The following is an 18,934-nucleotide window of genomic DNA, read 5'->3' on the forward strand; positions in this document are numbered from 1 at the left end:
CATCTCAATCTACTCCATTTTATTGATGAGAATGTCATTTGGCATAGTCAAAAGCCTTGCTAATATAAAAAGAAGATAATTCTCAATTTCTTATCTTTCTCTAAGCCTGTTGTGCTGTTAAAAGATTATTAATCTGCTACAACTTGTGGCTTAGAGAATCATATAACTTTCTAATAATAAGCTCCTTTCAAAGATAATCAATTGGCTTTAGTTCTCTATTCTGCTACTGATATTCTAAACTTTAATATTCCATGACATTAATAAGCATGGGGGAAAGGGGAAGTACCTCCTCAATTACTTGCACCTCTGGCTCAAATTATACTATTAGAATTATAAAAGAAATATATCTTAGGGACACCTAATCCAACTTGCTGCTAGACAGAAACAACTCCCTACCCATATATCTAACAAATGACCATCCAACCTCTGCATGAAGGCCCCTAGAGATGGGACTAACTTCAAACATAGCCCATTCTACTTTTGGATAGCTCACAATAAAAGTTTCTTCCTCATACCAAGCTGAAACTTGCATCTCTGAATGCATCTTCCCTCAGGAGTCAAAGAAGATTAATCTTTCGCATAAACTAACCTATCAGATGATCAAAGACAGTTATCCTATTTCTTCTAACGCATCTCTTCTAACCTGTGGTTTTTAAGAATTTTTCTCCTCATCTTAGTTACCATCATCACTCTACCTCTCTTGCCATTCTCACACATATATGTTAATGTGTCAATGTCTTTCCAAAAATATGGTGCCCAAAACCAAACAATGTTTTTGACTATTATTTCTCTGAAAATTATGACTTGGGAGAATTTCCAAGTGCTAGATGGCAAAATCATGTCACAATGGCTTGATGAAAGTGTACAGCTCAAAAGAATGATGAAAATTTGAGATTCTGAGAGAGTTCTGTGTGAATGAATGATAAGCTATAAAGAGATTATATATATCACACCAACACACATATATATATATCATACCTGCTCATCCAAAAAGAAGGAAGCTACATTGAATTACCTGCAATTGTTGATCCTGGAGTGCTAAGTGATTGTGGGATATGAGGATAACCAGGGGGAGGCATCACTGAAGGAGGGAGATTTTGCCTGGAGTCTATGTACAAGTTTCCTTTGGATAATAAAAAGGAAAACATATGTAAATTTTGAAAATAGCACTAAACAATCAGTATGACTATAGTCAATATATATCAGCTTACATCAATATTACTTTTATGTAGTTAAGGTTTCTTCACTCCAAACAAATAATTAATCAAGTACTTATTAAGAGTATCATGTTAGGCCCTGGGAATATAAAATCCTGATCCTCAAGGAGCTTACATTCTATTCAAAGACATATATGTAGATAAAAAGTGCCAGTGCCTGGGGAGGAGGCACTAACAACTAACCAGATTAGAAAAACTTCATGTTAAGCTAAGTCATAAAAGAAAGCAGAAATTCTAAGAAGAAGAGGTGAGGGAATGTAATTTAAGTATGGGGACAGCCAGTGAAAAGGCAGAAAAGGTTGGGATGGCAGGGTTGTAGAGTGTGAAGGGAAGTTACATGTATTAAGGCTGGAAAAGTGTGGGGTTAATAAAAAGCTACTGGGGTTTATTAGTAGGCAAGTGACATGGTCAAATCTGTGCTTTAGGGAAAAGCAACTTGGCAGATGTATAAAGGACTGACTGAAATGAGAAGAGATTTAAAGATGAATGAGTAATTAGGAAGCTATTGCAATAATGTAAGTGGAAGATGAACTACCCTAAATGACCGGAAAAGAAGATGCAATTGTATAAGAAGCTGTAGAAAGAGAAATTGATAAATTTAGATTTGAAGCATAAGGAAGAAGAATCATGGATGACATTTTTAGAACCTAGGAAATTGGAAGGACAGTGGTGGTCTTGATAGTAAAAGGATGTTTGAAAGAGGGGCAAGCTTAGGAAGAGAAATATGTTCTGTTTTAAACATATTAAGATGAGTGTGGGGATTCCAGCAGGAAATGCCTAAAAGGCAGTTAATAGTGATTGGAGACCAGAACTTAGGAAAAAAACTAAAATAGATAATGTACACAGACAGTAGATAGATGGACATATAGAAAGATAGAGACAGTAACTGAACCTACAGGAGCTGATATAGTCACCAAGTGAGAGAGTACTTAAAGAAAAGAAAGCCTTGAACAGTCTTGGGGTAATTGCTAGGGAGCATGGCATTGATGATGATTTCACAAATAAACCTGAAGAAAGTAGTCAGACAAGTAGAAGAACCAAGAGAAAGCCTTATTAGAAATAACCAGAGAAAACCAAAGAAAAAAGGGTAGTCAATGGTTTCAAAGACTGCAGAAAGTTCAAGGAAAGTTCACTAAAAATAAGCTATTTAGATATAGCAATGAAAGGATCACCAATAACCTTGGAGTGAGCACATCGTTTGAGTAATGAAGCTGGAAGCCAGAAAGTTAAAGGTTAAAGGGATACAGAATAAAAGTGGCCACCTTTTCCCTAGAAGTTTGCCTGAGAAAGAGAGATAAAATGATAGAAATGAAGGGAAAGTAAGGTCTCGTTTCTTTTCTACTTTTTTTTAAATGCACAGAAGCAATTCGAATGTTTTTATAGGCAGTAAAGATATAACTAGTAGATGGGGAGGGAGAAGGAAGATGACTGTTAGGCCTGACTTATCAAAACACAGGAGGGTATAGTAATAACAGTACAGGTGGTCATTGGTCTCCTTTAGAAAAGCCACTTCAGAATAAAAGGAAAAAAAGTAGGTGGGAGAGGGAGGGTGGGGAGGGGGAGAGAAAGATGAAGAGGAGAAAGAGAGAAAGAGAGAGAGATTTCACTTAAAAATAAATCAGTAACTAAAAAAAATAGAAAAAAATTTAAAAGAGGCAGAATGGATTCATATTAAAAATAGGAGTCTCAAACTACACATCAGAAGAATCAGTTTCTAATCCTGATTTCAAGAGTAAATATACTTTTTTATTATTTCATTTTCCATTACCATTAGTGTGAAATTGTAGAAACAGCCAATGACACAAATTATAGGAAAATTTCACTGATGTAAATCAATTGCCATGAAGAAGAAACCAGAAGGGTTCTCAGTTGGCAAACACTGGTGGAATAGTCACCCTATATAAATAACTAGTTACACAAAAGTCTGTCATGCTCCCTCAATCATATCGCCTACAATAGGAAATTTTTATATTACTTCATAGACGGGTGACCCTGGGTCAATCATATAAGCTCTCAGGGTTCTGGAAAACTGTCAAGACTAGCTGCAAAGAAGGTGCTGATTTGGATGGAGAGCTCCTCATTAGGCATTTCGACATCTATTTCCTATTCTTAGGATTCAAGGGGGAAAAATGAGAGCAGAATTCAAAATGGAGAGAATTTGTTTAAGACAGATGACTGAACATTTAGACACAGAAAGCTATCTAGTTGAAACAGGAAGAAATGAAACATCTACATGGTACAGTGGGTAGAGTACTAGACTTGAGAATTAGGAAGACCTGGTTCACATCCAACTAGAGACACTGAATATAGCTTATATAATAACCCTGTGCAAATCACTTACTCTCCCAGTCTCAGTTTCCTCATCTGTAAAAATGGGCATAATAATAGAACTTCTCAGGGTTATTTTGAGGATAAATTAAGATATTTATAAAGTGTTCTGCAAACCTTAAAGAACTATATAAAGTGCTATTATTATCATTAGCTAAAAAAGAGGGAAATAAATCACCTTTAGAAATTATACAGTGTCTTAAGTTTTACAGTATTTAATCATGTTCTGGAGAAGATAGAGGTAAATAGCATCAGGTACATTGCTAAACTCAAGATTGCTCAGGAAAGAGAAATGACCTTTTTTTCCTTCCAAGAGTGATAAAGAAATCCAAGAATGCTTAAGTTGATAAAGACTTTACATTACAGATCTTCTACGGTAACCTCCTTATTTTGGAGGAAGAAACTAAGATTATGCAAGGTGAAGAGACTTATGCATTATGTTCTAAGAAGTAGCAGGGCCAAGACTTGAACCAAAGTTTTTGGCCTCCTGTTCTATGAAGTATTCCTTCTACTATGTCAGGTTATAGCACACCATTGAGAAGAACCTGGAGATGAGTGACAGGTGGCACAAGAAATGAAGCAAAGAGATCTGGAGACATGGCAGCACACATAGGATTGACAGGAATAAAAGCAAAAATTACATGGCAGAACTCTGAGAAAAACCCAAAGACAATGAGAAGCTGGCCAAAGTTGATTAAAATGAATTCATAAGAAATGATAATGATTAAAAAAGTAAAATTACCAAGGCAAGACAATCAAGGGAGCTTCCACTTTGAAGGACTTTATGAAAATGAACCACTGCATTCAAGAAGGGAAGTCTAAGGAAAGACAACTAAGTTAAAATGTGGTCACGCTTTTGCTAGGCTAGTTTAAAATTACCATCATGGTACTTTCACAAATCCCTTCACCTGTTCTCTCCTTAGGAATTGTCAATCACAACTTTTTATCCTCTTTCCCCTGTGCCCATCTAACTTTTCCCATTTGATCCACGGCATTACCATAGGGTTCCTAATCCCAACATCCCTTGAATCAAAGCACGGGCAAGACAACTTATAGGCAAGGCAAACTCTTTGCAAGATGAAAGCAGTTTCCTTAAAGAAAGTGAAGATGGTATGCAAGACAGTTTGGGGGATTGTGTTTTTCATTCTTTTTAAAGACAAAGAACACTTTTTTAAAAAGCTGACCAGTAAGAAAGATAGAACAAAGATGATAAAATGGAAAGGAACCTGGTGTTTATGCTTAGATTAAATTAATTTTCATTTCTCCTTTAAAAAAATAATCGGGGGGGGGGGGGGAGGGAGGGGAGGAGTTAGAGTGTGAATACAAAACATTCAGTAGAGTTTAAAAAAAACTAGAATATTCCAAGAAAAAGTATTATGAGAAAGTCAGTAAAGGCTATGAACTGGATTTTAAGTGAGGTATGAATACTCTGAATGGGAGAGAGAAAATTTCAGGCCAACTTATACTCCAATGCAGACAATATTCAAGAAAGAGAAATGTTAACAACACTAAAGATTCTTGGAGGAAAGAATAAGAAATGTGAAATAAAATAGTGGTCAAAACCTCATTAAATTATTTATTTTCAGTAACAGATGAACAAGGGAACAAGTTAAGAAATGCAAAAAATTAAGATTTATAAGTAAAGAATATACATGTTCACACTTTTCCAATGTGGCAAATAGTGAGGTCCAAAGAGCAGAAAAGATAATGAGGCTATTTAGAAGAACTAAGTTTTAGAGGTAAAAAGGAGAATAGTTAATTCTTGAATTTACTAATTATGTTCAGAAAAAAAATGTTTTAGTGTCAGAGTAAAATAGGTTTTTATTGCTCCACACTTCAAAGTAAATGATTTTGTGATCTTTTTCCAACTCTTTTGTACACCACAAGTTCACAGACGGAAGTACCCTTCATGGTCACTAAGTCCAACTCCTCTTTCATTTTACAGATGAAGAACCCAGGTCCAGAAGGGTTACTTGCACATCATGATAGATAATTAATACAACTGGTATTTGAACAGGTCTTGACAACAGACAATACATCCAGCTTTCTTTCCACTGTACCTTGTCAAAATTTGATACTTTAAAAAGTATTTTTTCAAATACATAAGAATGGTTTTCGACATTCATTTTTGGGTGCCAAATTTTTCTCTTTCCCTTCCCTTACTTCCCTCTTCCCTAAGACAGGAAATAATCAGATATAGGTTAAATATATGCAATTCTTTTAAACATTTCCATATCTATCATATTGGACAAGAAAAATAAGACTTAAAAAAAAAAAAAAAAAAAAAGAGTGAAAATACTACACTTTGCTCTGTATTCAGTCTCCATAGTGCTCTCTCTAGCTGTGAATGGCATTTTCCATCACAAGTCTATTGGAAATGCCTTGTTGATGGCTACTTTTATACCAAGTTAATAATCCCCAACAAATTAAAAGAAAATTTCACAATTTTAAGTTGATGCCAAAATATAAAAAAACAACTCAAGTACATCACATTCTGCTGGCACTTAAAATAATTGCTGACAGTTTCTAACTAACATAAATAACAAAATAATAAAGTAAAAAAGTTAAAAAGTAATTATAAAAGTGTTTTTACAAGATTTATGATAAAATCTTATCAACATTACAAACATACAAAGAATTGTATGCAAGAGTAGCTAAGATAAAGACCTATTTTGTATTTAATGATTTGAATAGAGACTCTAAATGATTCATAATCAGAACATCAGTTACTAGACACTAAAATTTCAATTTAAAGTAAAGAGGTAAAAAATAAAAACAAGGAAATTACATAGAAACTCCATACCTGTTCCAATGTGTTGGGAAGGTTTTGTTGGGTGCATGGCATTGTGACAAACACTTTGCTGAACATTACTCTGTGAATGGATAAGACCAGTTTGGGTAAAGAACTGATTAAGAGAAGAACAGAGATCTGCAAATTGGACCTGATCTAAAGACCAGTTCTTGAGATCAGCCTGTCTCATACTCTCCATCAAACCTGTGGGGGGGAAATTAAAAGAAATATTTAACACAGCCTTATAGACAATGGGGAGAAGAAAGGTTTAAGGGATCTGGAAAACAACTAAAAGCCTTTCTCAGTCCAGAAACTTTCTACTGGCTTTCCCAGGGTAGTAGCAATGGGTACTTGGAGCAATTCTGGGACCTAAAATATCTTATTTTTACTATTGTTCAGATTAAAAAAAAATTTGTCCATTATCCCCTTGATTTAAGTTTTGGCCTAATTTTTTCAGGCTCTAAGCTCATACCAATTTTACACAGCCACTGCAAAGTGTTAGTTTTCAAGCACAGAAGAATATTACATGCTATAGGACATGTATTTTCTACTAGCTAAAGAAAATGAAATATATCCCAAATGGCAGGATAACATGTCTTTGTCAAATGTCAAATGTCAAAAATATAGCCACAACTAACCTTGGAACTGTGAAAGATCCACGTCTGACCAATTAACACTGCTAGCGATCCGACAGCTTTCTTTCAGCATATCCAGTGTTGCATACCAATCAGTAGAAACACCTGAAAAAGTTAAGGAGCAATTCTGTAAATCTTAAGTGAAATGTTTAAAACTTAGAATTGGCAAAGACACAGATGCAACACTGCTAATCAATGTTTTTTTAAAATATAAATGACTAGTGACTTCTCAAAGCAGCTTCCTTACCTCTATCTTATAGATGAGATAGTGAAAGCTGAAGAAGACTGTTAGAAAACAAAGATTCCTAAATTCTTAAAAGTTTGTTATCTTTCAACATTTATTCAACAAACATTTGCATGCCATGGGAAATATGAATAAAGTACCATGCTTGCCTGTAGGAGCTTGAAATCTAAAAAATTATTGGTCATGTTTTTCTTCTTAAACAGAATATTGATAAAAGGTATAACTTATTTACAAATGTATTGTGATTGTACTGATTATGCCTGAATATGGTAATAGTATATAACCTATAAATATTCCTATAAAATTCTATTGTTACCCTTTTTTCCCCATTCTATTTCATTTCTAAAAAAAGTTGGGCAAAAAGAATGTATTTAAATTTCAGCAACAAGGATTAAAGTTAAAAAGCAGAAAAAGGTTACTGAAACATATATTCCTAGAAGGTTGTAAACTGCTTTTTACTAAAACAAGGGTTCTTAATCTGGAGTTCATGAATTTGTTTGAAATTATTTCAGCTGTATTTACTATTAGCTGTATTAACAGTGACTCTGGCCTTGCTAACTGTTAACATTTTAATGCATTTTGCATTTGCACATTAAATACTAAGCATTTCCACTGCTACTTTCCCAAGTCTAGAGTATTATGCCTCATCCTTGTCTTCTGGCCCCCTTAAAGTCTTATCAAAACCCCACCTTCCCCAAAAAACCTTTCCACGTCTTCCCCTAATGCTTGTGCCTCTCTCTGAGATGGTCTCCAATATATCCTGTATATAAATCTATTTGTATATAGCTGTTAATGATTTCCTTAGGAACAGAAATCTTTTTGCCCTTCTTTGTATCCTTATTACTTAGCATAGTGCCCAACACATATTAAGTGCTTAATAAAGCACCTATTGATCTGGCTGTATTTCCAATGTTATGTATTTTATTTTACACATTTAAAACCATTACTCTGAAAAGAGGGTCCATGGGTGTTAGTTACCAAACTGCCAAAAGAGTCCAAGACACAACAAAAGTTAAGAATTCCTATTTTAGACATATTTAAGGTTCCTTCTGGAATAGTCTATGAAAAGGACAGGACATAACCCTTTTTATAAAATGTAACTAGGTAACCAGAATGGATAATAATTTAAATTATTTTATATTTTATATTATTTTATGGTTATATATCATAGCTATTATAGATTATGTAATATGTAACATATATCATACTATATATTTACATGGTTATTTTGCATTTATATTCTAATATTTTTCTCTCATATAAATTGTTGTTGTTGTTTTAAGACTTAAAAATTTATTAAAGGAAGTTAAAACAGTTTTAAGAGTGATTTGTAAAACTCCAAAGTGATGTAGAAGGAAAAGTATGGACTTCAATTCTGAGTTCCAGCTGCCACAGTAGTTCTGTGGCCCTGGCTAAGTCCTTTCCCCTCTCTGGGCCTCTGAACCCTCATCTATTCAATGGGGGGTGAGAAGGGTGAGTGAGGAGGGTCAAACTAGGTAATTTCTAAGGTCCCCTCTATGTCTAAATATTTTGAGTCTGTGAAAAATGTCAACATGAAATAAATATCATAATTATATTGGAAACTATAACCTATAGATATCAAAATTCATTAGCCAGAGGTTACCTGGGCCTATGCATCATTTGAGATCTATTAAAAAATCTCACCCGTGGTGATGTCATCTAACAATTTAAAAGTCCATGGGCTTTTCATAAATAAAAATAATATTGTTTTTTAAAGAAAAATCAATATACACAAATAATGCTTTTGGTGGCAATTTAATATGCTAAGATACTGACCAAAATCTCCCCAAATTTCTAGCTCATTCTATTGGAACAAATAATAGACACTACTATTTCTACAATACTTTAAAATTTATAAAGCATTTAAATAGCAATCTTGTGAGGTAGATAAAGAGATGCTTCACTTCACTTCTTAATGCTAACATTACACACACACACACACACACACACACACACACACACACACACACCCAATTACACCTTTGGTCAAAAAAATAAACAAATCAAGTTGTCTGGAATTGTAAAATTATTTTAAAAATTAGCTTACATCACTACTTTAAAAAATAGTATCCAAAAATATGATCCACATCTCTCTGTTCAACAAAGATGTGTTAATGTTCCACTGACATTCTATTAACAGAAAAAGCACACACACACACACACACACACACACACACACACACACCCTTGAGGGAAAAAAGTATTAAATGTACTGTCTAACCATTTAAATCAAACTATCTTGCTAATCCACAGCAAAACTGAAAAAGAGTAAGAAATTCTAGAGCAGATACTTGTGACAATACCACATTATTTAGACAAAAGTCTTCTGGTGTTCTGTTTTCTTTTTAATTTTCTAGAGCTCAAATTATTTAAAACTGAAAGGGATTTTTAGGAAAAAGAAAATAAGGTATTTCTTAAAAGAAACCTTTTGATTATAAAATGCAAGCTAAGGAAACACTTGACATATATATAATCTCTTTTGAGACCAACACCACCACTATGATAGTGTTAGTTTGTCCATTTTGCAGAAAACCAAGGCTGAGAGAAATTTCTGACTCCAGTTTCAATCCTCCATACAAAGCAGTATATTGCTTCTCATTTTCTGATGAAAAAGTCACAACATAGAAAGTCACACTTCATAGATCATGAAGTGATCAAAACCATGACTGATCACAGCTTTAGAGGAGAAAACAATAAAGCATGGTAGCCATCATCAGCTGGCAGACAGGTGTGGGACTTGCATTTAAACATTTTCTGGCAATGGGTAGGCTTGTTTTGTTTGACTATGTTAATCAATTATAAGATTTTTCTCCCCTTTAACAGGGAAGGAGTGGGGAATGAGAGAACGGAGGAACCATCAATAATCAAAGCACTTTTAAAAATTCACAGAAGAAAACAGAATGAAGTGTGGAAGGAGACAAACAGTGACAGACTGCTTTAATTAATAGTAACAGCTAGGATTTAAATAGCACTTTAAAATTTGCAAAATGTTTACAAATATTAATTTATTTGGTCTGCTCAACAACCCTTTGGGCAGGTGCTATTATAATATTCATTTTACAAATGAGGAAATTGAAGAAGATAGTGATTAAGTGATATGCCATGGTCACACAGCTATTTAAATGTGTGAGGCCACATCTGTGACAATATCGATTTATTCAAACAAAAGTCTATGGCATTTTATTTTGTTTTTAATTTTCTAGAGGTCAAAATAAAACAAAGTGGATTTATAGGAAAAAGGAGAAAAGATTATATTTTTATTTTAAAATCTTATTTATAAAATGACATTTATATGCACATTAAGGAAATATTTTACATAAATTATCTCTTTTGATACAGGTATTACAGGTATTAGTGATACAGATACAGGCAATACAGGTATTAGTTTGCCCATTTTACAGAAAACCAAGGCCTTGGGTGTTACTGAATCCAGATCCAGTACACCATTGTTCCTTCAGTTGCCTTTATCTAGTTGCCTAGCTTTGAAACCGTTGAACTTTCAAAAACTTCAATCTGTATATGATATTCATTCTTCATATACAATCCTCTTTTTCTGTTCCTGTGATACAAAAATGTTTATGTATCTTTGTGTTTTTCAAACTCAAAATATAATAGGAATAATACTTTTCCTAAATATTAAGACTATATGAGAATAATATGCATAAACTTCAATAGACAATCTTAATCTTCATTACTGTTTAACATGCTAGTGAGGCCTGTTATGTTTCTATTTAATAAGAAGAATGAAAGTTGGTAGTAAGTGTCTTCTGCTGACTTGCTATCCTTACTCATAAAGATATGCCATGAAAAAGTCTGGAAAAACTTTTGGCAACAAAAGGAGAAAATTTCTCTATAACCCTCTATAACCCAAGTACTACTGTGAGACCCTAAAGGTCACCTACTCCAATCCCTTTATTTTACAGATGAGGAAACTGAACACAAGAGAGGTCAAGTGACTTACTCAAAGTTACACTGGTAAGTGGCAGAGGAGGATTTGAACTCAAGTCCTGTGACTCCAAGTTCAGCACTCTTCAGTACTCTTTCCACTGTAACCTTTTGCCTAATAAACCTCGGTTCCTGGCAGCAGAAAAAATGAAGGGTTGGGAATACAGGAAGGGTCACTTCTACAACCCCCCCGAACTCACCCTCATTTCTCCAATGCTGCAACCCCAGACAAGCCAACTCTGAGGACAGATGCACTTTATCCAAAACATCATTAATCTTCCCTGTGGTCATTGCAGCATTTTAATTTCCTTTGGCCCAATGCCAAAAGTCCTAGAGATATTTTCATGTGACATTATCATATCTCAATTTTAAGTTAGAGCTTTCCAAGAAATTAAGAGAGATGGTAGCACAAAGGGAGAAAAAGGAACAAGTCAAGAGAGACGGAGATGCTACTGGAAAGAGTAGGTCAGCAAGGTTGATTTTGCCTAGGACTATGCAACTGAAAACCATGTCTCTAATAAAAATCTGATATCGAAGATAAATAGGAAAATAACAATATATTTTTAAGTCCCAAAGTCATTTTACAGTGGTTGTGGTCAAAGCATAGGCACAAAAATTCTCTCCAAGACCTACATATGGAACACTGCTCCAAATCACTAAGAAAAGAAATGGAAATCAAAACAAGTTAGCATCTTTACTTCTGGTCTAGTGAACTGGCAAACAATAAAAGAGAAAAACCACCCCTGCAAGTGGTGTTGTGGAAAGATAGGCACATTAATGGCAAGCAATTTGGAATTATGCTAAGAAAGCAGAAGGACAAGGCTTGGAATTGTGATTTCCTTCATGTGGAGAAGGAAAAACATTCTCTTAACACTTGTGATATTTCCTGGAGTATTGAGATGTTCAATAATTTACCCAGTCACCTAGTGACTGAGTACTGAGGTCATCTCTCAAACCATTATGTCATCCTGTAGAGGGGCTAAAATGTCCACATTCTTTAACCCAGAAACCCCAACGTTGGATATGTTCAATGCCAAAAAGAAAAGTCCCCATCAACACCAAAACATTCACAGCAGGACTTTTTTGGGGAGGGAGGGCTGTGCCTACAATGTAGCAGAGATGTGGAAACATGGCAGAGCCTCAAATATTGGAAAAGGGCAAAGTAAACTAAGTTATGAGAATGCAATGAAATAGTTATATGCCATAATAAATAAGGAACAAAATGAAATTAGCAGTCAATGTTTTCTGTATCAAAAACAATATATAATTGCAATGTAATTTAAATGGAAATGATAACAATAGACCTAAACTGAATGCTGGGAAATTATAATGACCAAGCTAAACTTCAAACAGTAGGAGGAGGATGTATCTCTTTTTATTCTTTGCTGAGATGGAGGATTATTGGTCTCCCATAGAATGATGGAAAATTCTGTGAAACTTTTTTTCCCTCTGAGAAGGGAAAGGAAAGGAAAAAACTAGAAAATGGAAGTGATACAAAAACAAAAGACAGGCTTTCTGCCAAGTAGTAGTCTGTATCAGTAGCCTGAATCAAAGGTAGGTCCCCCCCACCTCCTCCAAACCCACTTCAGCAAAACCTTAACTTTTGCACCAAACAAATAATGATCAAAAAATCCAATGAGAAATTTTAAGTGACATAATCTATCTCAGAATACCACCAGAGGTGAAGAAACCTGAGCACAAAAGGAAAGGGATCCTGGCCCCTCACAAAGCAAGTACCAGCAGGATCAGAGAACGATCTACAGTAAATGCAGAACACTGTCCTAGGAAAGCCCTAAGGTCTTTCATATCAATCTCACCTTAAGTCTGGGACTCTAAGATCTAACAAGCTATCTTGAAATCCAGCACTCCACACTTAAAACATCAATGTTTCAGGGAGGCCAATAGGTCGAGGCCAGCACAAGTATCAAGAGAACAAAAGGTGATCGATACCAAAGAGGACCTATCACAAGTGCAGCAGGGAAACAGTCTGGCCCTAGCACAAAGTTACAATTTAGAAACTAAAGTTAGATAAATAAATAAAAGAAAACACCTAACTCAAAAATTGTAAATTAATTCCATAACTATTCAACTATGCCCCAGAAGACTCCACCTTGAAAAACCACTTTAAAACTGGAATATACAGCTTAGATCTATGTTTTGTCCCCAGGTCTCCTCCTGATTGGATCACTCCTCAAAGGACCTCAGCTTAAGAAGGTAGCCAGCCATCTCTTCCCACCAAGCTATACACCTCCAGATTTCTCCATCATGTCTCTAAGTCGATTATCTTCTTCACCCTTTTTCTTTTCAGTTTATTTTTATATGTTGCTGCCCAACAGAATATAAGCCCCTTAAGGAGGGACTGTCTTTCTTTTTGGTTTTGTCTCTGGAACATAGTAAGAGCCTTAAAAATACTTGTTGACTAACAACTGCAAACTGACTAAAAAAAAGGAAGGAAAAGAAAGAAAAAGAATTTCTATAAGGCCCATAGGGCATTCAAAAACCTAATATAAATAAAGCATGACCAAAAAAAAATCTCTAGAGGAAAGGAGAATTAGTAATTTGCAAAACAGTAATCTTATATAAGAAATGGAATCCAAAAATATATCAAAATATAAGAAATATGCTTTCAAAAATATTTGACTTGTTAAAGAGGTGAAGAGAACACTTAAAAATCACTGGACTACTTGAAAACTAAGAAAGGGAAAAACAGAGCCAAGAAGGAATAGAAAAGGCAGGGACTTGTGCCCGAGCTCTCCCTAATGTTTCTCCAGGAACCTCACTGGCTCTAAACAAATTCTGGAGCAGCAGAACCCACAAAAGGATGAGGTGAAAAAATTTCCTAGCTCAAAACAACATACTGAGTTGGCAAGAAAAGTTTGTTTTACTTTTCTTGAGTGCAACAGAGAGGGGAGAGTGGAGCTCAGCCTAAGCCAGAGTGGGCCATGTACCAGCAAACGAGCAGTAGACTTTGGAGGTGAATGAATCAGTGGCAGCAGTGGACCACTAACACAGACAGTAAGGGGATCAGATAACTGTTTAGAGAAGATTACAGGGGTCTTTGGCACAAAATAGCACTGGGAATAGTACTTTGTTGCACTGCCTATATTTGGATCTGGATAACAGTCCAGAATCTCATTTTCAGGACAAGGAGAGCAGCACTCCACCAGCGTTTACAGCCTCAGAGCAGCTGGGATCTTTGTCACAGACCAGAGCACAGTAGAATATTAAACACATCTTTCCCTACACTGTACCACCGAGAATTATCTGGGGACTTCTTAAGTCTTAAAGACTTAAGAGGTCCCCAGAATTATCCCTGAAAACAACTACACAAAAAACATGAAGTTTGGGATGGTACCCCTTCTTTTTTCACCAATTCTGTGTTTTAAGTTATTCTTAGCATTTTTTCTTTTGTTCCCCTTTACCAAGCTGTTTTTTTTTCCCATGATTTTCTTCTTTCACTCTCTCCTCTAAATTTTTCCTCTACCTCTTTTACTTGACTTTTAAAATCCTTTTTGAGCTCTTTTTTGGAAGCAGAGTTTCAATGTAGCAGACTTAAAACTCAACAAATAGGCTGGGAATATGAGCAAACAGAAGAAAAATATCTTGACTATAGAAAGTTACTATGATGACAGGGGAGATCAAATCCCAACTCAGTAGAAGATAAAATCAAAAGTACAACATCCAAAGCTTCAAAGAAAAATATCAAAAATATCAAATGGAAGAGCTCAAAAAGGATTTTAAAAATCAAGTAAAAGAGGTAGAGGAAAAATTTAGAGGAAAGAGTGAAAGAAGAAAATCATGAAAAAAAAACAGCTTGGTAAAGGGGAACAAAAGAAAAAATGCTAAGAATAACTTAAAACACAGAATTGGTGAAATAGTAAAAGAGGCACAAAAATCTAGTGACGAAAAGAACACTTTAAAAAACTAAGAGTTGGCTAAATGGAACAAGATGTATAAAAGTTCGATAAAAAAAGCAATTCATTAAAAAGCAAAATTTGCCAAATGTAAAAAGATGTACAAAATTCACTGAAGAAAATTTTTAAAAAATTAGAACTGGACAAGTGGAAGCTAATGACTCTATAAGACATCAATAAACAATAAATCAAAACAATGTGAAAGTAAAAGAAAGTGAAATACTTTACTGGAAAATCAACTGACCTAGAAAACAGATCCAGAAGAGAGAAATGAAGAATTATTGATTTATCTAAAAGCCATAATCAAAAAAAAAAAAAAAGAAGAAGAAGAAGAAGAACCTAGACATCACATTTCAAAAAATGATCAATGAAAACCCCTTTAATATCTTAGAAGCTGAGGGTTAAATAGAAATTGGAAAAAAAAAATCTATTAACATCTCCTGAAAGAGATCCCCAAATGATAACTTCCAGGAATATTATGGCTGAATCCCATATTCCTAAGTCAAGAAGAAAACACTGCAAGCAGCCAGAAATAAGTAAATATCATGGAGCCATAGTCAGGATAACACAAGATTTAGCAGTTTTTACATTAAATGACTGAAGAGCTTGGAATATGATATTCCATGTGGCAAAAGAGCTAGATTACAATCAATAATTACTTATCCAGCAAAACTTTTATTATACTCCTATATTATTAGTATCATACTCCAGGCCAAAAAAAAAAAAAGGGGAAAGGCATTCAATGAAATAAAGGATTTTCAATGTTAATACTAGAAGTATACAGAAAATGTGACTTGCAAATACAAGATTCAAGAGACCCATCAAAAGGTAAACAGAAATGAGAAATCATATTGCTCATATTCCTACATGGGAAAAATGTATTTTTTAACTCTTAAAGAAAATTCTCATTAAGGACACAGGTATAAACTGAACATGATAGGAAGATTATCTAAAAAGAATAAATTTGAAGGGTGAAATGGGAGAGAAGAAGAGGGAGGGGGGGAATGAGTGAGCCTTACTATCATTAAAACTGGTCAAAGAGTAATACCATACACACTCAGTTGGGTAGAGAAAGCTATCATACCATACAGGTAAGTAGGTGAGGAATGGGATGGGAGTAGGAGGTAAGGTAACTGATAGAAAGGAGGGCATATTGGGGGAGGTAAATAAGAAAAAACACCTTTTGAGAATGGGCAGAGAAAAAGGAGAGAATAGGACAAATTGGAAAAACAAGATGGAAGGAAATCCGTAGTTAGTAATTATAATTTAGAGAAAATAATTTTATAGCATTTTTCAGATATAAGAGAACTGAGTCAAATTTATGGAAACAAGAGCCATTCCTCAAAATGACAAATGGTCAAAAGATATCTATAGTCATCTGAAAAAAAAAATGTTCTAAATCACTACTGATTATAAAAATGCAAATTAAAACTGAGCTACTACCATTTACACCTATCAGATAAGCTAATATGATAGAGAAGGAAAATGACCTATGTTAGCAGGGATGAGTGGAAAACTGAGACATCAATTTACTGTTGGTGAAGTCAAGTCATGAACTGATTTAACCATTCTGGAGAGGCAATTTGAAACTATACCCAAAAGATTATAAAACCATTATGTTCTCTTTGATCAAGCAATTCCATTATATGTCTATATACCAAAAAGATTTTTTTTAAAGTGGAAAAGAGTTTATCTGCATAAAATTATGTATAATAGCTCTTTTCATGATGACAATGAATAGGAAACTGAGGGAATGTCCATCAATAGGATAATGGCTGAAGAAGCTGTTGTAGATGGCTATGATGGAATAACACTACACTATAAGAAATGAGGAGTAGGATGCTCTCCAAAAACAAATAAATAAATGAATAAGTAAAAACCTTGGAAACCAGAAGAACATTATATACATTAACAGCAATATTATATAATGATCAATTGGGAATGATTTAGCTATTATCAGCAATACAGTGATCTAAGACAATTCTGGAGGACTTATGATGAAAAATACCATTCATCCAAAAACTGATAAGAATCTGAATATAGACTGAAGCATATTTTTTCTTTATTTTTCTTGCAGTTTTTATCTTTGTTTTCTTTCACAACATGACTAACATGGATTATGTTTTACACGACTGTACAAGTATAACCAATACTGAATTGCTTACCTTTGTCAAAGAAAGGAGGAAGGGAAGAGAGAGGGACAGAATTTAGAACTCAAAAAACTTAAAAAACATGTAAAAATTATTTTCACATAATTGGGGAAAATACTAAGTTTATAATATATATCTTTTTTAAAATGACACTAATTCCCCAAATTATGTTAGGGAAGAGAAGGGTCTTATACTATATTTAAAGAAATCGTGTGAATACAGAGAGGACTGGCAAGACTTACATGAACTGATGCTAAGTGAAATGAGCAGAACCAGGAGATCATTAAACACTTCGACAACGATATTGTATGAGGATGTATTCTGATGGAAGTGGATTTCTTTGACAAAGAGACCTAACTGAGTTTCAATTGATAAATGATGGACAGAAGCAGCTACACCCAAAGAAAGAACACTGGGAAACAAATGTGAACTATCTGCATTTTTGTTTTTCTTCCTGGGTTATTTTTACTTTCTGAATCCAATTCTCCCTGTGCAACAAGAGTACTGTTCAGTTCTGCAAACATATATTGTATCTAGGATATACTGTAACATATCTAACATATATAGGACTGCTTGCCATCTAGGGGAGGGGGTGGAGGGAGGGAGGGGAAAAATTGGAACAGAAATGAGTGCAAGGGATAATGTTGTAAAAAAAATTACCCTGGCATGGATTCTGTTAATATAAAGTTATTATTAAATAAAATTAAAAAAAAAAAGAAATCATGAATGAAAACTTTCCAGATAGATTAGAAGTAAAGTAAATTAAAAGATCTACCAATCACCTCCTTAAGAAACTCCAAAATTAAAAGTCAAATCCAGAAGTCCCCATATTAAAGCATTCAGAAGAAAGCATACTAAGTACCAGGAAACTATAATCAAGATCCACAAGACTAGCAATATTTTCTTTTGCCAAAAAAAATTTTTTTTTCCAATTAGCAAACAATTTTCTCCTCCCTCCTGTTTGCTCTCATTGGGGGAAAAAATGAAAACCTTGCAACAAATATGCAGTCAAGCATGAGCCATGTCCAAAAAGTCTATTTTTTCATTCTGCATGTTAAGTTCATCACCTCTCTGGTGAGTAGCATACTTCATCTCTCAACCTGTGACTAGTCATTTTACTGATCAGAACTCTTATATAAGAGTTTCAAAGTTGTCTGTCTTTATAATGCTGTTGTTGTTATATGGATTGTTCTCTAGTTTTCATTTTACTATCAGTTCATTCAAGTCTTCCCAGGGTTTTTTTTTTTTCCCCTTTCTGAGACCAACCTATTATCAATTCTTAAAACATAGTTCATTTACATTCATATACTATATTTTATTCAGTCACTCTTCAACTGATAGGCACTCTCTTATTTTCCAAGTCTTTGCCACCACAAAACAGCTGTTACCTGTTTTTTTGTTTTTTTTTAAAACCTTGAATATCCTTCTCTTTCTTTGACCTCTTGGGGTCAAAGGGTATACACAGCTTACAAATTTTTAGCTTTCTAGACTGGCTGTATCATTTTACAGCCCCACAAACAGTGCATTATTGTGGTTTGTTTTTTCATAAATCCTCCAACATTTGTTATTTCGATTGATAATTTTTCCCAATCTGATAAATACAAGGAGGAATTCCTTTAATTTGCATTTCTGTAATGATTAATCATTAGGAACTTTTTTCTAATGATATTTTGGATTTCTCTCCTTGAG

General features: G+C 34.3%; 1 protein-coding gene across 2 annotated transcripts in view; it reads right to left on the reverse strand.

Moving 5' to 3' along the window:
- Positions 1-18,934, reverse strand: part of FOXJ3 (forkhead box J3) — a 145,002-nt gene that overhangs the window by 3,579 nt on the left and 122,489 nt on the right. For both annotated transcript variants that reach the window (XM_051987914.1, XM_051987915.1), the window contains 3 exons: positions 6,975-7,076; positions 6,349-6,540; positions 1,016-1,123 (listed from right to left, as the gene is read on the reverse strand). In XM_051987914.1, coding sequence (XP_051843874.1) covers positions 1,016-1,123; positions 6,349-6,540; positions 6,975-7,076 — 402 coding nt within the window. The remainder of the gene's footprint in view (positions 1-1,015; positions 1,124-6,348; positions 6,541-6,974; positions 7,077-18,934) is intronic.

The sequence above is a fragment of the Antechinus flavipes genome, chromosome 3 (assembly GCF_016432865.1).
Source record: "Antechinus flavipes isolate AdamAnt ecotype Samford, QLD, Australia chromosome 3, AdamAnt_v2, whole genome shotgun sequence".
Taxonomy (NCBI): Eukaryota; Metazoa; Chordata; class Mammalia; order Dasyuromorphia; family Dasyuridae; genus Antechinus; species Antechinus flavipes.